This window comes from Gossypium hirsutum, chromosome A10, assembly GCF_007990345.1.
Source record: "Gossypium hirsutum isolate 1008001.06 chromosome A10, Gossypium_hirsutum_v2.1, whole genome shotgun sequence".
Taxonomy (NCBI): Eukaryota; Viridiplantae; Streptophyta; class Magnoliopsida; order Malvales; family Malvaceae; genus Gossypium; species Gossypium hirsutum.
Window position 1 is genome coordinate 77,037,016 of NC_053433.1, and position 22,636 is coordinate 77,059,651.

At 33.3% G+C, this 22,636-nt stretch overlaps 2 protein-coding genes and 1 long non-coding RNA gene across 5 annotated transcripts; 1 reads left to right on the forward strand and 2 right to left on the reverse strand.

Annotated features, from left to right (window-relative positions):
- The first annotated feature begins 379 nt into the window (after positions 1-379).
- LOC107903766 (solute carrier family 35 member F1) lies at positions 380-5,686 on the forward strand. 2 transcript variants are annotated; one of them, XM_041079206.1, is made up of 11 exons: positions 380-785; positions 1,285-1,379; positions 1,859-1,916; positions 2,187-2,381; positions 2,651-2,727; positions 3,651-3,733; positions 4,024-4,075; positions 4,446-4,514; positions 4,607-4,693; positions 4,795-4,856; positions 5,156-5,686. In XM_041079206.1, the coding sequence occupies exons 1-11, from the start codon at positions 668-670 to the stop codon at positions 5,388-5,390; spliced, it is 1,131 nt and encodes a 376-aa protein (XP_040935140.1). In that variant the 5' UTR covers positions 380-667; the 3' UTR covers positions 5,391-5,686. The 2 variants fall into 2 exon arrangements, with proteins under 2 accessions (XP_040935140.1, XP_040935141.1); XM_041079207.1 differs by having other exon boundaries at positions 746-785; positions 1,859-1,866.
- A 1,153-nt stretch (positions 5,687-6,839) lies between these two features.
- On the reverse strand, positions 6,840-10,177 carry LOC107903765 (uncharacterized). Its single transcript, XR_001685949.2, has 3 exons — positions 9,237-10,177; positions 8,731-9,155; positions 6,840-8,643 (listed from the first exon to the last, which is right to left on the reverse strand). It is a non-coding gene; the product is annotated as an uncharacterized lncRNA (long non-coding RNA).
- An 8,186-nt stretch (positions 10,178-18,363) lies between these two features.
- Positions 18,364-20,796, reverse strand: LOC107903764 (pentatricopeptide repeat-containing protein At1g12300, mitochondrial). 2 transcript variants are annotated; one of them, XM_041079208.1, is made up of 2 exons: positions 20,561-20,796; positions 18,364-20,355 (listed from the first exon to the last, which is right to left on the reverse strand). In XM_041079208.1, exon 2 carries the CDS (start codon positions 20,352-20,354, stop codon positions 18,585-18,587), a length of 1,770 nt encoding a protein of 589 aa, XP_040935142.1. In that variant the 5' UTR covers position 20,355; positions 20,561-20,796; the 3' UTR covers positions 18,364-18,584. The 2 variants fall into 2 exon arrangements, with proteins under 2 accessions (XP_040935142.1, XP_016685409.2); XM_016829920.2 differs by having other exon boundaries at positions 18,364-20,796.
- Between the last annotated feature and the right edge of the window lie 1,840 nt (positions 20,797-22,636).

Below are 22,636 nucleotides of genomic sequence, written 5' to 3' on the forward strand. Positions count from 1 at the left end.
TTATTTTCCTTCGTTCAGATGGCCATAAATCTAGTATTTATATAAATTTTGTCATTAAACAATCGGCGTAAAAATTAAAATTTGGACCCAAATGCATGGACTTTAGTTATGATGAAAGTTCCATAATTTCAATGTTCTATTTTGATTAAACAATCGGCCTAAAGATTAAAATTTGGACCGAAATGCATGGCCTTTAGTTATGATCAAAGCTCTATCGTCATTGTTGGTATTATCAAAATCACATTGGTTTCTACCATTAAACCATCCAACAAAATTGATAAATCTCATAAACAAATTATGACAAAAGAAAACGTCCATATTCGACAGCATTTCTTTTTATTTATTTAAAAGAACAGTTTGTTTTTATTTATTTTATAATTACAATATTTACGTGTTGGTGAATGGTGATAGACTTCAAGATGAATTTGGGAACTCATTAGAGCCATTGCTTCATTGCTAGTTTTCACTTTCAAAGCTAACTTTTGAGTCATTTCACTACCTAAACTGAAAACCAATAATGGGTATCTTACGTTTTGGACAATTTGGGTGCCTTTGGCAGCTTTTAATGGAGTTTCTGCCAATGGGGTTTTTGAGCTGTTAGTTAACTTTTTTCTCCCCAACATTTTGGTAATTACTCTTCAGTTTTGAGTGTTTTGAGAGAGGAAAAATGATGAGTTTAAAGCATTTTTGGACAAAGAAGACTTTGGTTGGGCTTGGCTTGGGGCAATTTCTATCTCTTCTTATCACTTCTACTGGTTTCTCTTCATCTGAACTTTCTAACAGAGGTTTCTTTTCTTGCTTTGGCTTTAACTTTTTTGCTAATTTTCTTTATTGTTTTGTCAATGGTGATCATCTGAAAATATAGCCTTTAATGTTGACAACCTGTTGAAAGATTGAAAAAGATATATAATTCTATTAGCTTCATTTGATTTCTAGCTTTATCTCTCTACTTCATTTACTTGATTGTAGAGCTTTACACTTTGTATATGTGTTTCTTTTGCTAATTGATTGCAAAAAATGCACTAGTAGACTTTTGAAACTTGTTGCCACTGCTTGTTCAAGACATTAGATTAAAAAAACGTTCTTTTTTTCTTTTCTTTTTTTGTTAAACTATATTTCCTGGTTTAATTTAGATAATTTCTTCTTATTGTTCTTCTTGTTTTTACTCATTTGCCCATTAAATTTGAGATTCTATATTTCTTGTTTTAAAGCTAATTTTCCATATGTTTAGTGAGTGATCTCACATTTTGGATATTTATTGCTCTACTTTTATGTTTATCTTAGGAATCAATGCTCCAACATCTCAATCTTTTCTAAATTATGTACTCTTGACTGTCGTCTATGGAAGTGTTATGCTTTACAAGAGGCAAGCACTTAAGGTATTTATTAGCTTTCACATCTACTCTTCTCATTTCAGCTTTAAATGGACTTTAAATTTGCAGAATTTGATTGCACACCTCCATTTGGGATTAAATATTTAATCACCTACAATGCTCGTATCTATAAACAGCATGTAAATGGGAACTTCTTTAACTTAGTTCCATGTGTAAACAAAATACTAGTGGTCATGAATGTAAAGAAGGCAACTAAAAAGGGTTTTTTTGATGTCTAGTGAACAAAGTTATGTGTCTCTTGCTTCAGTTGCGATTTCTTAGATAGATGAATATGACTATTATTGGCTTACAAGTTCATGTGTGGTGCTGTTGTGCAAAAGTAGAAAATAAACGGGTTAGCATGGATTTGAGGTAGTTTTTGTTCGTATTAACGCTCTTGGTCATGGATTTTTTTCCGTTATTTTTATTTTTGATGCCTTAAATCTGTTTTTTTTTTTTTTTTGTGTGTGTGTGTGTGTGTGCAGGCTAAATGGTATTATTATGTTGTTCTTGGATTAGTAGATGTAGAGGCCAATTATCTTGGTAAGTCTGTCCTGTTCTTCCAGTGAGCTTGGCTAATTTTCTATTTATCTTGTTGCATATGGTTTCTAGTTTTGTTTTTAAAAACTTTTTAACTTATATTCTTACTTAAAAAGTAAAAGAAATGAGGGACACGTCTGAAAGATGGTGGATATTATTTGATTCATTGAGAAGTCCTTAGCAAAAGCTTGTTCTCTTTATTTTGCTTTGTAAAACCTTCTTTTGTCATTCAGGACAGACTCTTAAATTCAACCAAGTTTACTTCATGTGCAGTGGTGAAGGCATACCAGTACTCATCTATAACGAGTGTAATGCTGCTCGACTGTTGGTCTATCCCATCAGTCATGCTTCTTACCTTTATTTTCTTGAAAACAAAGTACAGATTCAGAAAGATAGCTGGTGTAATTGTATGTGTTGCTGGTCTTGTGATGGTTATTTTTTCAGATGTTCATGCAGGTGACCGATCAGGTAACTCCCAGGATTTGCTACATGTTTATACAACTCTTTTGATCTGCATATTTAGGATGTAGTTGTGGAACTGCTCTTCCTGTTGCTTCTTTGTTTACTTTTAAAGTTTTGTCTAATATAAGCCACTGACATGCGGTCATCCTTTCCTGTGTTTTCATGGATTCTTTTATATAAACCACGTATTGCCATTTCTATATTTTAGTTTATTTTAAGGAATTTGGTCAATATGGGGCATATTCTGATATGAGAATTGCCAATGTGGGTTGTAGGAGGCCGTGACCCTCGCAAAGGAGATTTACTCGTTATTGCTGGGGCAACACTCTATGCCATTAGTAATGTCAGCGAGGTAATTACATTTACGTTGATCTGCAGAGGAACCTGGAAACTTTTTGCCCCTCTTATTAGCATCATGCATTTCAATACTGACTATCACAGAATATAATTTTTCTGTCTTTGTTTTTTAGTTACTAAGTTGAAATGTTAATTGTTCTGATTTATATTGGAATCAAAATCAATAATTTTCAAGTCTTCCGATTTAAGTGAGCCTAATTGCTCATTTGATTGTGCTATCTTTGCTGTGGCTCACTTCCATTGCTCTCTCCCTCCAGTGATCCCTGCCTCAAGTTTCTTTTTTTCAATTAACTACTTGCTAGTGGAATACAGGCTTAGATAGTTTACGGACTCAACCTTACTGGGTTAACTTGCTTTCAAGACCGGTTATAGCTTAGAGTGCTGGCTGGTTGCTTAGAACCTACCTGACTCTTTGCTTTGAATATCCTCATGTTGGAAATGGATTTTGAAATGTTAAATAGTTTTGTTTTATGTATGGCAAATGACTGGATATAAAATATTGAGGGCTCTCCCTCCGTCCCTTGTGCTCTCTCTAATTTTGTTTTATGGTTTGAAGAATGACCATTATTTGTAAATAAAGTTGCCTTAGCAACTTTTTTAGTCTATAGGCTGTAGCTTGTGTCTATGTTACTTAAGACTTGGGTGTGAGTGTTGGATATGCAGATGTATCTAACACGGGTATGTTCAATTTTTCTTAAAAAATTTTCCAAGTATTTGGATGATCATTTCCGCACTCATTCAGAATATATGATGGACATAGATACTTAAATCAAAACAGAGTTAGAGCAACATAGGCTTGTACAATTATAAAAGCACTGTATTATCCTGTGTTACTCTCTCTCCATGTATGTGTGTGTGTTTATATCAGTTATTATCCTTAGCATTCCCTACACTTCTTATCTGTTTGTTTCTTTGCAGGAGTTTCTTGTGAAGAATGCAAATACAGTTGAACTCATGTCATTCTTGGGCCTCTTTGGTGCCATTATCAGTGCAATACAAATGTATCCTTGGTTTCTGTGTTTGATTGCTCTTAATTCAATGACACCCAATCATTACCGTTTATATTTCATTTTATGAAACTCATTTACGGTTTTCAAAGTTATGATTTCTCATCAACATGCATATCCCTATCTACACAATGTTAGACAATTTGAAATATCCTGTGTTATTGATGCCATCAAGATTTTGTTAAAGTTAACAGATCTGTAGAATTCCAGAGATAGCTGATTAATGATATGATTTCTTCAATGCAATAATATTGTCAATCTACAACCCTTAACAATGTCTATAGAAGCATAATCGAACGCAATGAACTCAAATCTATTCACTGGACGGCTGGTGCTGTAAGTTTATTCAAAACGTCAAGTCACTCCTCTTCTCGTGCACAAATAAAATATGTTTCTACCAATGTTACTACGACTCTTTATTTTCTTTGAAGTGCCTATGTCCAACATACATTCAGATATGGGCATGGGGATATGATTCTTCTAATATTGAAGGGCTCCGAAAATGTTGACCCGTTCCTGACATGTATTTGAAACTCACCCTTGAGTCCAAATAACATAGGTTTCTACAACTATCTTAGAATTATCATATGCATTTTGAATTCCGTTGCGTGGCAAGAAAGTTGCTTTTTCTTACGGATGCTGGTGTCCTCTTAAGTATGCTCAAGTTTTTGTTTTCTTAATATACTTTATTTATTCTTTTTTTCAGGCATTTCCATTTTTCGGATTTTCATTGGCCATGTTTTTGTTTTACTCATTTGTCCCGGTGTTACTTAAGGTATGGGCTAAACTCTAAAGCATCATTCTTATGAACTTCCTGAATCTAATTTTTGGTGACAATATTTTGAAGTGTGGTTTTCTTCCTTGCAGACGAGCGGTTCCACAATGCTCAATCTCTCTTTGCTGACCTCAGACATGTGGGCTGTCATAATCCGCATTTTTGCTTACCATGAAAAGGTTGACAATCTAAATTATATATATATAGATATTTAAAGCTGAGATTGAAATAACTTTGATGGACCGAGGATCATTTTTCTGAAAATGGATATTGTTTTCAGGTTGATTGGATGTACTTTTTAGCCTTTGCTGCAGTAGCTGTTGGACTTGTTATTTATTCCGGGTAAGTAACTCTTTTTACTCCTAATTTGTTCTATATTACTATTGTGAACTACTTCATTTCTTTGAAATATTGTGTCCGAGATTCATTTCTGGAACATACTAAGACATGGATATGAGAGTACAATCCTCCAAATATGTGAAAAAAGCTTAGAAAAAGTTGAGTATACTTGTGTTGGGCATATAGCTTTATCCAACAACTACGTTCGAGCCTTAGTAACTGACCGACTATTACCTTGGCTATGTAGAGCTTATGGAGGGGAATTTGTTTTGTATATTTGAAATTCATCATAATGTATGCAGGGGAGACAAGGAAGAGGATCGGCATCAATGCACAGCCGGTGTTGGTGACGAAGATGCTGGAAGAAGCAAGCATTTTTATGAGGAGGCTGGTTTTGATAACATCAATCGAGGAGCTATAGCCGGAAGCTCAAAAACCGGGAATACTAGCAAGCATGACTGTATCACTAGTGGCGAAAGAAGTGAAACTATTGAAAACAAGAACACCGGAAAAGATGTGCAATGGAAGAAGTCATGATGTATTAGACTGTCACCCGAACTCTTCATTTTCTTAAAACTATCTATGTTTAAACATTTTTTGTTCAACATACCAATGGCATAGATAACATCCTATGTCAAATACGTATCGTATCCGACACTCAGTCCTTAGTTCGGATAACATAGATTACGCCCTCTAGAATGGGGAAGCTATCTACTATAGGACATGTATGTAAAAAGGATCAGGGAGACACGGCAGCATCAATTTTGGGTTGACTTTTTCATTCAAAATGTTTGAATAACGAGTAGTTTGGGGGCATTGCTCCTTTAGTTTTATTTTAATGCCTTCACCCTTTTTAGGTCAATCGCTCCTAATTCCATTGTTGTGTGCTTTGAAATTCTATTGAAGAGTCGTTTTTCCTCATGATTTTAATGCAAAGACACCTCTTGGAGGCAAAAAGCGAGGAATATCTGTTTCAAAAAGTTTTAAATTTATCAAGTCATATCTCACGATTGAGATTGTAGATTCGAATATTTATATTAAAATTACTATTCATTGTGGATTCACTTTTTGGATATCCATTATTACCTATAATCTAAATTTGAATCTATTGATTAGTGTTAAAAAATACATAAATTTTGCTTTTAACAAGCTTTGAATTCAATACTTGTTATATATACTAGAAATTTCGTCACACACGTATGTATGTGAGAATCACATATTTAGAATGCATGAATACGTTTGTAGATAACATAAAATAAATAATGAAATAGCAATGTTGAAAGAGTTTATATTTGTTGCTTTGGATTTAAATCACATTTTAAGCATGAATTATTTTCTAAATTTTATATAAAAAAACAGAAATATTTTTAAATTAATATTTATTGTTTTTTTAAAATAAAGACATTTTAATAATTTAATAACTAAGGTGGGACTCGATTATGGGCAACACCAATTTAATCAGAATCTTTATATATAGTATAGATAAAATCATGTTTGAACCATCAATACTCCTCTTAAACTTAAATTATAATCTATGCAAATTAATAAATAATGTATAATAAAATTAATTTCCAAAAATAAATATAATAATTAATAATAAAATTGAATTAATTATTTAAAATATGTTTAATTTTTTATCAGAACAGAAAAAGATATCTTCTTTACCATCTTCTCTTAAATTTTATATAGTTTCTCTTAAATCTTATTTTTTTGTATCTATAAACCTAACTAAACAATAAGACAGATTGGAATCCCTGAATTTGTCCATATCTCTTTTATTATTTGATCAACTCAATTATTTAAATTACTTTAAATAAAATTTTAATTAATATTTATAAAATAAATATTATATTATGAATTTATTTATTTATATTTAGTACATTTTATGTTATAAAAAATACTATACATGTATGCTTAATAAAATAAAATATATCAAATTTTTTATACAATATTTTGAGTAAAGGATAGGGGTAACACAATTCAAACTCATACCACACAAGTACTTAATAAAAGCTTTAATTACTAACTTCGTTCAAGTCAAGACAAAATATATCAGTTGTTATATTTATATAAATTGGGTGGTGAGGGTGGTGTCACTTACATGGTTCATGCAGCCATGCCTGGGGTGGCCACAAATTACTTTCGAGACCTATTCTCCTCATCTGATCCGGGAGATTTTTCTCATTTACCGGGGGTATTGATGTTTGCATTACTCCTTCGATGAATGAAGGTTTGATGTCCACATTTACTCTTCAGGAAATTCGGTCTGCTCTCAATAGGATGTCTCCTTTGAAAGCCTCTGGTAGGGATGGTTTCCCGGTCTTGTTTTATCAAAAATATTAGCATCTCATCAGCCCTGATGTCATAAAGTTTTGTCTAAGGGTGCTTCGAAGGGATATACCTTTCTCTGACATTAATGGTACGAATCTTGTCCTCATTCCTAAACTGCCCAATCCAACGCATGTCACAATTTTGCCCAATCAGCCTCTGTAGTGTGCTCTACAGGATTGTTTCAACGGTACTTGTGAATCGGTTTAAGCAGGTGTTGGATGTCTGTATTGATGAATCCGAGAGTGCGTTTGTTCCTAACCGTTTTATCACTAATAACTTACTAATTGCCTATGAAGTGACTCACTCCTTTTGGAAAAAGTGATATGCTCAGAAAGATTTTTTTGTGCTAAAGCTTGATATGAGCAAGGCGCACGATCAAGTTGAGTGAGGTTTTTTGGAGGCAGTTATGCTTCAGATGGGGTTTTGTTCTACTTGGGTGTCATTGATCATGCTTTTTGTCAGCACGGTTTCTTATTCTATGGTATTCAATAGATGTTTGAAAGCACCTTTTCTGCCATCGAGAGGCCTCCGCCAAGGTGACCCCCTGAATCCCTTTCTTTTTGTGTGGGAAGGGTCTCTCTACTTTGTTCCAGTTGGCCTTGAGGGAAGGGGGTTTTAGAGGTATTCGTATTGGCCGATCTGGTCCATCTGTCACCCATCTCCTTTTTACGGATGACTGTATGATTTTTGGCCTTGCTACTACAGAGAGCGCTGCCACGGTCAGTCTATCCTGTACGAGTATTAGAGATGCTCTGGACAATTCAATTAATTTTAATAAGTTCACAATTTAATTAGCTCCAATGTTGTTCCTTTGGATGGCTCTCTTATTGGTTCGATTTTAGGGGTGTGTATCATCCATCATGAGGACAAGTATTTGGGTATCCCCTCCATGGTCGGGAGGCACAAGCGGGAGACTTTACAACACTTTAAGGATCGTTTCCAACGTAGTGTTGATGGGTGGAATTTGTGATACCTATCTCAGGGAGGACGGGGTGTTTTTATTAAATCGGTTTTGCAGGAAATTCCTACTTTCGCAATGCAATGCTTTTTGTTTCCTATCTCTCTATGTCATGACCTCGAGGCTATTATGAGTAGGTTCAGATGGCAGAAATCGCGGAGCCATAGAAGAATTCCATGGTGCTCTTGGGCATCATTATGCACCTTGAAGCATGAAGGGGGTCTGGACTTTCGTAATCTGGCGAAATTTAATATTGCGCTTTCGGCGAAGCAAGACTGATGTCTTTTTAACAAATTCAGGTTGCCTTATGAGTCGGGTTTTTAAAGCTCGATACTTCCCTAATGTGGATTTTTTGTGGGCAGACCAAAGGTCTCGCCCATCGTATACCTGGCGTAGCATCTGATGCTCTTAAGGTTTGTTGGAGAAGGGCCTTGGATAGAGGGTGGGCACTAGACACTCCATCTCTATTTGGAATGATTGTTGGCTTCCAAGGACTAGTACCTGTCGTATAGAAAACACACCTGTTAACACTTCAGTTACTTGGGTAAGCAACTTGATTCGACATGATTCGGCCGAATGGAATGTTACCTTAATAAGAGAGTTATTTTCCGACGATGAAGCTGCTCACATCATCTGTATTCCTCTATCTCGTTTTGCCAGAGATGACATGGTAGTTTGGAAAGGGGATTCGACGGGTGGCTATTTTGTAAGTAGTGAGTATAAATTTCTTCGATTGCCTGTACTTCTCTCCCCATTACCATCTACCCTATGAGTCCCCGAGATCTATTTACAAGGTTGTGGAAGGCCCGTGTCCCTCCTAAAATTCACATTACCGCATGGTGGTTTCTCAAAAACTATGTGCCTACTCTATACAATCTCTACAACAAGCACATCTCAAATACCCAATTCTTTCCTAAGTGTATAACTGTACCAGAGACTACTACCCAAATTGTCCAGGATTGCCTCTTTGCCACTTCGGCATGGGACTGTTTGCTCATTTCCTGGCCAATGATCTACAATGATTCGGATTTTGTAAGTTGGCTGGGTTTCCTGTGTAAAGTTGATTCAGATGGTGGAACTAAGTTAATACTTACAACAATTTGGGCTTTTTGGTTGGCGATGAACCGTCAGTACCATGAGGACCTCTGCTACACGCCTCCGAAATTGGTCTCCTTCATTCGCTCGTATCTGAGCGGTCGGTCTGTTTTAGATGCGCATGTTGCGGACTCAGTGGGCTCACGTACTGTGCGCTGGCAACCTGCGGGTGCGCCGCTGGTGAAGGCCAACTTTGATGCTGCATACAGTTGGCTCTTCTTGCTCGGGTGTGGTTGTACGCGATAGCTAAGGCCAGGTGCTCGGGGCTTGCACTGGCCTTCATCAACATGGTTCTTCAGCTTTTGCGATAGAGACATTGGCTTTTATTACGATCGTAGACTTTGCTCGTGATTTGGGTCTTTCTCCGGTTGTTTTCGAGGGGGATTCGCTGCATGTCGTTCGTAAACTCTGCAATCCAAACGAGGACAGATCGGAAATCAGGGCACTTATCAATGAGGGTAAACAGCGACTACTTACCAGTTTCGCAACGGTTGAGATCAGACACTGTTACAGAGAGCAAAACTCTATCGCTCACCAGCTTGCTTCTTTGGGGGTTTCGCTGGCCTTCGGATCGACTCTGGGTATAGGAGGTACCTTTCTAGGTGGAACACGCAGTTGCTGCAGAGACTGAGTGGGTCGACCCTCCTCTATAGGTTTCTCGGTTTGTACTTTGCCGAAGTAGATCCTTGCTATTTATTCATCCTACATCGCCCTTGACTTCTCCGTTGTCATTCTCAAATTTGTCACCTCTTGGACACTGGGGATTTTGGCTTCCATCAGCTATCTTTCTGGGTTGCTTTCTAGTTTTCTTTTTTCTATGGTAGTATTGGGTTGCGTCTAGGGGGTCTGTTGAACTTCTGTTGTTTTTGTTTTGGCTTATGGGGACTTGGCTCCTGTCTTTATGTATTCATTAATAATTATCATACAATTATGATATTATAACGTGTATTTTTTTTATTAATGATATGCATAAACCTTATACAATTACGTTGTTATAATGTACATTTTTATATTAATTTGTTTCAAATTCTTACATTTAAGTTGTTAGATATATTTAAATTATTGTGAAATTGTTATGTTTAATTTGTTTGGATTGTTATTTTCAAGGGCAAAGTTAGAAAATTCTTTGGGGGTGAGATTAAGTTATATATTTTTATTAGAGTTAAAATGTATTGACTTATATCTTTATAGTTTTCAAAAGAACTATATATTAACTTAAGATTTTATAAATTTTAGGGGACTAAAGCTGTTGAAAAAAATGGGTTTGTAAAACGTAGTAAAAATAAAATTAAGGAAAAACTACAATTTTAATTTTTTTTAAAACAAGATCTTGTGATATCTAAAATAATAAACATTTAATCAAAATTGTACATTTTCGATTTATTTAGGATGAGCGCTTCGACCAAGTAGTCTTCTCTACTATCTTCTAGAGTAATTTTTCAATTTCTCTAAATTTTTGGGTCAAGTTGTAAATAAAAAAAATATCTTTAAAAATTTTTTTAAATAATCTATTTAGAAAATTTTCTCTCTATCACTTTCTCTTGAATTTAACTATGTATAAAATAATGACCTAATGCTCTCTTTATATAGGAAGAATTTAAAAAGTTCAATTATAATTAAACTTAATCACTTTAATATCAAATTTAATCTAATATTAAAATAATCACTTTATTATTATATTAATTTAATATTAAATCTTATTAAAATAATAGAATGTTTATCTACAAGATAAACATTAAATTAAATTTAATATTAAGATAATCACTTTAATATTAAATTAATATAATAGTATGAACATAAATATTAAATTAAATTTAATATTAAACTATTAAAATAATATTATTTTTGGAATAATTAATTTGAAATTAAATTTTTTGGTAGAATCCTAGTAGTAGTGTAACTCTTCCACTACTTAACCACCGAACACCAACTACCGTTGGCCACCCGGACGCCGCCGTCTCAATCGTCGATATCGTCGTGTCCAATGATGCAGGTACGACACCTTTACGACACCCCGAACTGGTTCGGCTACTGTCGGTTCGGTCTAGGTTAGTGATGACCCGACTAGTCCGGTCTAGCCACCAGTGGGACCGTCGGTCCGATTTCACATATCAGGCCCAGTTCGACCAATTTTTGGGTCTTAGTCTCGGTTTTGGGCTCTCGAGCCCAATTTACGATTCCAGATCTAGTTTTCAAGTTCAATTACCCCTTGTGCCAATTACCTGACTTAAAAATTAATTTCCAAAAATATCATATTAATTTTAATTAATTTAATTTTACTTGATCAAAATTAATTTTCCCAAAAATCACTTAGATTTTCTAAATTAATCTTGCAAGAAAATTTTTCAGTTGAACAATTCTCACGACCACCTAATTTAATTCCACATCGAATAAATCGACTCAATTAAATTATTTCCAAAGTCGTAAAATTTTCTTCTAATTCAAATGCAGTCTGATCAAGCTTTTATTGAGCTAGTGGAATAACCAATCAGACATATACAATTAGACTCTAGTAATTGCAATTATGTCCAGAAGCATCGTTCCGATAATTCACAATTACTTAATCATGGAGTCAGTCCACAAGAAATACCATGGTTGAAAACTCCTTATTGTATACTATTTACGAAAACAATTCATCTAATTGTTTTGCCTAATGACCTTCGTCATGTGTGTGTTACCCTCATATAATATCCTTAATTCATTTGAGTTAAATTCGTTCACTCAATACAATCATATTTTATCTCATTGTCACCTTTGTGTCTTCTTAATGATTAATATGATCACTGTCAACAAATGACTATGATAAATTGCTCGTTCAAGAATAAGCAATCAATGGTCACGTTCCATATTTATCAATCCACACAATGTCAATGAGAGGATATCATTAACTCTTTAATTGAGTTATGAATTCCATTGTTACTAGTAAAGCCTTGCCATACACAAGTCATGTACCCAACATATCGGCTATGGGCTCGATCGTCTTTAGAGCATAAGCCTCCACTTATATTAAAGCACATGAGTTGCATACGCATGGTCAGTGACTAACTTAGGATTTATGTAAACCACACCATGAATATCACAAGTGAATTAATTCCCAAACGGATTCAGAATTAATTCATCTTGGGTCCAGTCCAATATATCATTCTACTAATGAATATATCAATGTCTCTACCCATGGAGTCAACTGCTTTAATAGCCAAGACTGGTCATCTCCCCAATTAGAATTGTAAACGACATAATCCTTTTTAGTATTTGAATTAAATGCTCATTTTAATTATTTTACGAGATTACGGACTCATTTAGATTATCTACTGAAATAAGTTGTCTTTTTCACAATGTAAACGCCTTTACAATGTAGACAAAATTAGCTAATATTTGCTTGTTACAATTTCGCTCTACATGCAAAATATAAAAGACAGAAATATAGAAAACATAATAGTGAAATGTGAAATTAAATTTATTTATTTATTTATCGTTCAAATAAATAGAAAACAGTTATATGTTTACTACAATATAAACACATTTCCTAACAAAATAACTATTTTCCATTTGGAGGGGGCAAGCTGTAACACCTTTAACCTGTAACTGTCGCTGGAATAGGTTAAGAGGCATTACCAGACCTGTAACTCAATTCAGAACAATTATTTATCCAGAAACATCATAATTCAGTCAATATTATTCATTCATATCCATCATATACTTAAAACAAACATACCAAGCTTTAATCATATATTCGGGACTAAATCGTAACATATTATAAATTTCAAAAACTTAGAAAATTTTTAACCTTTCAAGTGTCACACAACCGTGTGAGGCCGTGTGTCTCACATGACTAGTAGACACTCCCGTGTCTTAGACTGTGTGAAAACAAGGCATACATACTAACTTGCACCACACAGCTAGAGACACGCTAGTGTGCCTTGGCCGTGGTCGAAACTAACTTGGGTCACACAGCCGACCACACGCCCGTGCGCTAGGCCGTTTTTCATTTAGGAGGTGTACTAACTTATGTCACACGGTCAATCACACGCCCATGTGTGAATCCGTGTGACACACACGACCAATAGACATGCTCCTGTGTGAACCCGTGTGACACACACGGCCAATAGACACGCCCGTGTGTCTAAGCCGTGTCAAACCTGTAAAGTATACTGACTTAATTTGTAGGGTAACCCAGGGTACGCACAACCGTGTAACTTAACCATGTTTTGCACACGGCTGAGACACACGCCCGTGTCTCTGCCCATGTGGACAAAAATAGGCCTTTTGAAAAGCCATATTGTCACCCTATAAATACAAGCATTCTCAAGCATATTTGACCATATTTCATAACCCAATTGGCAAACATTTCATAACCATTTCATATACAATATGTACCAATTCAACTTGTTATGCAATTACCTATTTAATACCATGCAATATTCATTCATCTAACAAATGCATATCACTAACTTAATTGCATATTTTCATTCAAACATTTCCATACCAAAACTTACTATATTCAAACACACATATATACAACCAAAACATGATACCAAATAAGCCAAATCACATGGCTTAGCTTATACACAAAAACATACCAAAAATCAAGTTGTCAAGTATCATATCTAACATCATTTCAACTAGCCTATACATGCCATATTTACATATATTCACAAGTTCAAAATACCAATCGGAAATAGGATAGTGTGACGTGCAATTCTGACTTGTCCGGAACAAGCGAGCTAACGAACCTCTATAAAACATAGAAAAAGAAACAGAGTAAGCTTATAGCTTAGTAAGCCCGTATAATTCAGAATTAAACTTACCATTTATACAAAATCAAGCAATAAATAAAACGCCAACAATTCAATTTAACCATCACCTATTCATACATAATCATCACATGTTAGTCATTTAACATAACATAAATATCACTTATAACTCGTAAGTTATCAGTATAAATAGTATTTAATCCCGTTGAACCTATTAGAACTTCAAAGGATAGTCGAGTGAACAATGTCAGTAATCCGTCAATTCATCATCATACATGCTCTTTTGAGTCATGGTCAGTAAGCTCCTCCTGAGCTAATAAATAGTAAGCTCTATTAAGCTAAAAACGGTAAGCTCTATTGAGCTAAACAGTAAGCTCTTTCGAGCTGAATCAGTAAGCTCCAATGAGCTGAAACAGTAAGCTCTTACGAGCTGTGGTGAGTCCGCAACAAATGTAGAAGCTCAACCAATATGATAATCTCAGTAACATGTCACTCGTATCTAGTGAATTCATATAGTTCAAACGGGGCTCGGTAATGAATATAATATATCCTCAAAGCATTCATATTTCAAGTATTTCAATTATATTCATATTTCAAGTATTTCAATTATATTCATTCATTTCAACAAATATAAGTATAAAAAAGTTCGATTCTAATTATACGAACTTACCTCGTATTAACTCGTATAACCGTCGCCTACTCGTTAACCTTTCATTTCCCCCGATCTAATTCCAGTAATTGTTTATCTTGATCTATATGATATCAAATTAACTCATTCAAACTTTCATTCAATTCAATTTAGCCTAAAACATTCATTTTGGCTAAATTATAAATTTAATCCTAGCCTTTTGACTATTTTGCAATTTAGTCATTTTTACACAAAATGACAAATTTATGCAATTTACCCTTAACCCATGTATAGCCGAATTTCACATAACTATATAGCAGCCCATATTTTCATTTTATTCACATTTTTAACCAAAACATTTCTATCTTTCACAATTTAATCCCTAATTCTCATTTTTGTCAAAAGTCACTTTATAAAACTTGTATATCTATTGACAACCATCAATAATCTAACAAGAAACTTCAAAAGATCCAAGTATTCAACAATGGCATATCTCAAAATCTATAACAAACTAAAAAATTAAAGCACGGGCTAGCTAGAATACAAAGCAACAATCTCAAAAATGTAAAAATAATCAAAAACCAAGTAAAAATGAACTTACATGCTAGGGATTACTCAACCGCATGCTTTAAACTCTTCAATGATATTTTCCTATCCTTAAAATCTGTGGTGAAGAAGATGGACAATAGAAAACAGGTTTTGTTTTATTTAATTAAACATTTAATACTAAATTACCTTAATAACCTTATTATAACTATCAAATATCATATAATCCATGGACATAAATGTCCATTAGCCTTAATCATGGTATAATAACATTATAAAGACCCTTGATTTACTAAATCATAGCAATTTAATCACTTTTAACAATAGAATGCAACTTTTACGCGTTACGCGATTTAGTCCTTTTTACCGAATTAAGCATTTAAACGATAAAATTTCTTAACGAAAATTTCACATAATCAATCTATCATGTTGTAAACCTTATTAAAATAATAAAATAAATATTTTGACTTTAAATTTGTGGTTCCGAAATCACTATTCCGATTTGACCTAAAAACGGGCTGTTACACAAGCCCCTATCTACCCCTCCCTTTGCCCTTGGATATTTAACTATTTTTGCCAATTTGTTTTATCTTTATTTATTGTTAATTATGAATAAATTTTATTTAAAATTAATTTTTTATTTTATATTATTTTTAAAATTTTAATTTTAGCAGATTCGAATTCAGATTTTTTTAATATTCAAATATATAATATTTAATAAAAAAATATTCAATTTAGATTTTTTGTGAATTTGGATTCGAAGAATAATATCCAGATAATTTACAAATAACTGTAGATTAAGATTTTTAGATAAATTTATGGATTCAAATAATCCAAAAATTAAAAATATACAATCTGCTGCGATTCTATCTTCATCCATCCATCTTTTTGCAATTCATTGTCTATCTTATTCCTACAATTTCATCAATCTATTCTTCTTCTCTTGTCATTTTTTTCCATTAAATTTGGTATAATAGTAAGTTTACACTTTAACCCCCTTAAAGCAATTTTTTAACCTCGCCCCTAGTACGATTGATATCAATCGATACCAACTACCATGAGCTAAACCCAGAAAAAATCTAGAAAAGAATCTAGACGTGGTGGGACTTGCACCTATGATACCATGACCTCCAAAGTCTTAACTTTACCATTTTAACTAAAACATCATTTATTTTTCACATAACATTTTTTTTATAAATATATTTTTATATAAAATTTTCACCTATATTGTGAGTGTCCACAATCTAAGTGTACCTCCAGCATTACCCCCTACAACATTCTGCTGTGATTTGTCCTTCTTAGCTCGCTTCAAAGGTCGCGAAGCTGAGCCAGTAAAACTTGAATCCCTCCTACTTTGAGCCATGTTCTTATCGCGTTTTCCCCTCTCCAATCATTTAACTTCCTCCCCAATCTTAGCCTTTTCTTTTAAGGTCTCAAACACCATCTCTTGATGCAGTGCAATCTAAACCTTTAAATTGAACTTCAACGCATTCTCAAACCGCAGGATCTTATCCTACTCAGTAGCCACCATAGTCGGAGCACAACAGCTCAACCTAAGAAACTCGGTCATAGTCCTATCACCCTGTGTCAGCTCAATGAACTCCAGTCTACGGGCCTCAACTTACCTCGTACCCACATACTTCTTTTGAAAGGCTTCTTGAAAATATTCTCATGTAAGACGCTTAGCTTGAGTACCTCTCACTACTGACTGCCACCAACAATATGCCTCATCTCTCAGTAAAGACACTATATCCTTTAACTTCTGTTCTGGGGTTTTTTATAAAAAAATTATATACATTATGAAAATTACTACTCATCAGAAATTTTTTTATGTTTAATTTAATGATTTATGTAAGTAAATTGTCTACCATTTATTATTAAGTAATTTAGTTGGTGAATAAATCTTATATATATAATAAATATAAATTAAATTATTATATTTGCTTGTGTCATTATATGTCACAATTATTATTTAAAATTATGATTAATTAAATTTTTATCCTTGAAATGATAGTATTTTTACTTTGACATAATGAAAAAGTTGATTATGTTTACCTCTTTTGTCGTAATTCCTTTTTATTTAGTTAAATTATTTTTTTAACGTAAAAAATTGATTAAATTATTATGTTGGATACATTTTTAAGTACTGTTTGAATGATATATTTTACAATTTTTAATTTACCTATATTTATTTTAGATAAATAGAAATAAACTACTATATTCTATAATTCTTTTAAAATAAATTAGTTTATATCACTCACGTTCCTTGAGCTAATGCTAGTATGATTAAAAGGTTAGGGTCTCAAAATTATGTATATTCTAAGTTGCAACGAGAGATAGCTTTAAACTGTTCAATATCCAATACAGTAAATTAATATTAATTATACGGGGGGAGCTGTGTATCTAATACCAAACTTACAGGTCTCAAACAGTTTGACCTAGGTCTTCTTCACTTCAAAGTGAAGCAGCCCTGTCACTTGAAGATCGGATCAGATCTTGAACCATTTTCAAGCACCACCAATGACTTCAATAGCACAGTGGCTTTGCAACATACAATATTTCACACCTTGGTTTAGCTTGGTCAATTCATATAATCACTCTTAAGTTGTAATAATCTGCAGTTTTTTTCTTAGATTGCAACTTTTTGCACATACGCCTGTATGTATATATGTAAGATTGTAACCTTATTTTTCAAACTTAGGTTTAAATCCAACATTGGAAATGATTAAGTAAGCGTCCCCTTGTTGGTCATTTACTTGGATTTCTAACCTGAAATTGATGGTACTTTTGCTTTGTGAAACACTCACTTTCAACGTTCCTAACTGCTAATCAAACTATGGAATGGAAAACTTGAGCTCATCTCTCATTGCATATCAGAAAACATAACTTCTTCCAGCTCACCTTGATAGCTTAGCTCTTGTATGTTGACCCATCCTGAGTACAATTACACTAAGGATCATACTCCTAATCCATATCCGAATATGAAACAGAGTTTCACTTTTTTATTCAATGATTCTGTCTTATTTGAGCTGTGAAAATGAATTGAGAAACAGGGCATAGCTGCTTTCAGTTTTTCTTATGAGAGGCATCCCATGATTCATGCTTAAACATTGAATCGCCTAAAACATGGCATATTCTGATGTATTTAAATCACTACAAAACTATCCCATTACATAATCATTAGGATGATATAAAAAATAAAAAGACAAGGTCGATCTCCATTTTAATTAGTGTTGTAAGTGAAACATGGTGTATATCATCTGTTTCTTTCATCCTTAATGTTTAAAGTACATCAACTAAACTAAAAGTAGACCTTAAACTCACCCACCGTAGTTTCCAGAAACTCTTCAACTTCTCACAGCAATACAATTGGTTATGAAAAAATTTATTCACATTCAAAAGTGACACTCTTTACACTATTAGATCAAGATTGATTTACCATATCGTAAGATTAGATCCAAAAATAAGGTGGCAGAGCATAAATCTGCAGAAAAGCCCTTATCGACCATTTCCGTAAGAAGTTGTGTTGCCTTTGAGGTACAGTTGTTTTGGATGAACCCTTGGATCATTACATTATAACAGCAACTATTAGGCAAGCAATCATTATCTCCCATGCTCCTAAACAATTGGTATGCTTCATCCGACAATCCCTTTCTACAAAAACCATTAATCATTATAGCATACGAGTAAACATCAGGTTTTAAACCATTGACTGAAAGTTCACGAAATACTTTCTTTGCAACTTCGATATACCCAATTTTGCACAAGCCACCAATAAGGATATTATAAGAGACAATATCAAGTTTCAGCCCACTGTTCCGCATTGCTTGAAAAAAATTCAATGCTTCTTTGAGTTTGCCTCTTTTGCATAAACCATCCAGCAAAATTGAACAGGCCATTAGATTTGGAACTTGCCCAGAAGCAAGCATCTTTTTCAAAAGTTCACATGCAGCTGAAATTCTCCCTAATCGACACATTCCTTGCATAAGAATGCTGTAGGTGATAGTATCAGAGATTGGTCCTTTTTGAGCCATTTTGTGAAAGAGTTCCATTGCTTCGCCCAACCTTTTAGCTTTACAATATCCGTTGATCATGATGTTGAAACTACATATATCAGGAACACAACCCTTCTTAATCATCAACTGAAATACACTTCTAACTTTATCCATTTTATTTCGCAAGCAATAGCCATTTATCAATGCGTTATAGGTAACAACATCAGGCTCAATGCCTTGATTGCTCATTTTGTCACCAATATCTTCAGCTTCAAAAACCATCCCCTCCTTACAAAGTGCATCGACCAATATACTATATGTGACAACATTAGGCTCAATGCCTTGCTTTATCATTGTCTCAACAATATCTTTAGCTTCAGGAATCATCCCTTCCTTACAATGTGCATCAACCAATATACTATATGTAACAACATTAGGCTCAATGCCTTGCTTTCTCATTGTGTCAATGGTATCTACAGCTTCAGAAATTGTCCCCTCCTTGCAATGTGCATCAATCAACATATTATACATGAAAATATCAAGTGAAATATTTTTATCCACCATTTCATTCAAAAGCTTTGTTGCCTCCTTTTGCAAGCCTGAATTACACATAGCATGAATTAAGCAACTATAACTAACCATATTTGGTGTAATGCCCTTAACCTTCATTTGGGAGAAGAGATCTAGAGCCTCACTTTGTAACCCACACTTGCAAAGATAGTCAATGAAAGTGTTATATGCTACAATATCGGGTTCGAAACCTCTTTTTTCCATCATCCTCAGAAACCTAACAGCACTTTTCATATTCCCCGTCTTAAACAACCCATTAAGTATTGTATTGTAAGCAATTAAATTAGGTTGATACCCTTTTCCAATCATATCATCAAACAAACTCAAAGCCTGAGAAATCTTACTTTGCTTACAAAGTCCATTAATCAAAGTGGACAAAGTTATAACATCAGGTTCAACACCTAGCTTCAACATTTTACCCAAAACAGAAAACCCAAAATCAATATAACCTAATTGACAAAAGCAATTAATCAAGATGTTGAAAGAATAAACATCATGAGAAACCCCTAGTAATTGTAATCGGCTATACATAGAAACAACAATGGCATAATGTTTCGTTCTAACAGTGGCTACTAATAATCTATTGAATTCCACAGTTGAAGGCATTGGGTACTTGTCAATCATCCTATAAAACAAATTCAAATCATCATCAACATTATGGAGGCCATCATACTTCTTTCTCTTCCCCCTTACAGAAATGGAATTCTTACTAAACGCAATGACGTGGGTAGCAGAGGTGTTAAAATAACGAGAAAAGGGAGAGCGGAAATAAGAAAGATTCTTTCCACCATTAACAATAGAAGTAAAAAGTAAAGAAGGATTAAGCTTACCCATATCTTGAATTAAGGAAAATGGAAAAGGCAAGAGGTGAGCTTGAATGAAACCAGAAAAACTTATGTTATCATCTATACTCCCTCTGTTTAAAAGATGGGCCCTTAAATTCTGAGACTGAGAGAGCTGAATTTTAGATCGTATTCATTCAATCGTAAGCCATGCAAGAGACCATCCCGCCTAGTTTTGGTTGTTTTAGGGTTTAATGTATTCATGTAAAAAAAAAAGAATAGCAGAAAATTTTTATTTCATTATTTATAAAAGCATCTGTAAAATATTTTTTTTTATAGCATAGGGGTTTTATTTGGGCAAAATTGAGATTTAGGTCAATTTTATGCGAAAATAGGTCGAGATTGAAAATATTGGTGATTTTAAAAAATATTTAGGGTTTTGAGTAGATTTTTGGAATATTTAGGGGAATAGGTCAATTTTGATTAGATATTAGTTCTTTAATTAGATGATTAAATGTTAATGATTTTATTTTTGAGTTTTGGGTTAAATTCTTTTCCTATTCACATTTGTATTTTTATTTCATTTGTTTCAAGTTTTACTTTTGTTTTTAATTACTATATTAAACATATTAAATTTTTTGATAAGATGGTTAATTAATAATAATTTTATTTTTGAATCTTAGGCTCGATATTTCTTCTAAGTTCATTCATATTTTTTATTTTATATTGTTTCAAACTTTTTTATTTTTAAATTCAAACTAGGGAAAATTTATCTACACCAAGACCCCTGTGCTTAAGGTCGACAATTATGCTCATCAGAAAACACACATGAAGACTTATATTAATTCAATTTATGAAAAGGCATGGCATGGTGTGTTGACTAAATGGAACCCCCATATTGGATACTAAAAGTGGAAAGGTCATGAAACCAAATGTACAGTGAACCACTAAGGAAGAAAAGTTGGCAAATTCTAACTCAAAAGTCTTATATGCACTCTTCTGTAGAGTAGATATACAGGAGTTTAGGATTGCAAAATGTACGGTTGCAAAGGTTACTTGGGATATCTTGGAGATTCCTCATTAAGGAACATCTACAGTTAAGCAATCAAAGATGCAAATGTTAAGCAATTTTACTTAGATTGATTAAATGGGGTTATTAACTTAGTGAAATTAGATTAATAAAAAAATTTAGAAGTCTTATTAAAATGTCAAAAGTTAAAAAGCTACTGTTTTAGGACAATCGTCTTAGGGGTGTTATAGCCTTCCTTTTGTGTAACTAAACTTCCAAGCCCAAATCTAATAAATTGATCGAGTCTATTCTTTTAGAGTTTTCTTTAAATTAATTCTAAAATGAGTAGATTCATAAGTGACTAACCATCCCTAGCCTTAAGTTTCGTTAGTGGCAACTTTACTTAGAATATTTTTGTGTCTAGCTTAGTAGGAACATGTTATGAAAATGCAAATATAGACAAATATAGACAAATTTAGAGTTTATAGATTTTAGATAATATTTAGACATTTCTTTATCTATTTTCACATAGAGGCGAAATAGGTGTTTTCACATATACACATAATAGAGTTGCATACTTGAGTAACAGTCATTGAATTATTTATTTCTTAATCCAAAAATCTAAAATTAGAACCCGTCTGATGTTTTGGAAACTAGACTTACTTACCTTCCACCACAAAATTTTTATAATTTCACCATAAGTGAATTAATATCATTTTTTTAAAGTCGCTATTGTTCTGCTACAAGGTAGTTTCAACCTTTTTTCTCTTAAAAATATTTATCTTTTAATAAAACATTTATATGGCATTAACATTTATTTTGTTAGAAACTAGGCTCAACAATCTTTTCAGACATATAAAGCACATATTCTAATTCATTTTATACAAGCTTTCAAATTCGAAGGATGTTGTCAAGAGTTTTGACATTTCCTCACTAAAACAAATTTATCTCATAATGTAAAATTCGGATGCAAGTTTTGTTTATTCAATTAAAAACTAGAATCACTAATATTTTAAAATATATATGGATCAACTTTTAATTCAATTTCTACAATTTTTGAAAAAAAATTAAAAGTACATCGTTATTGTCACCAAACTGTTTTAATGGAATTGTTC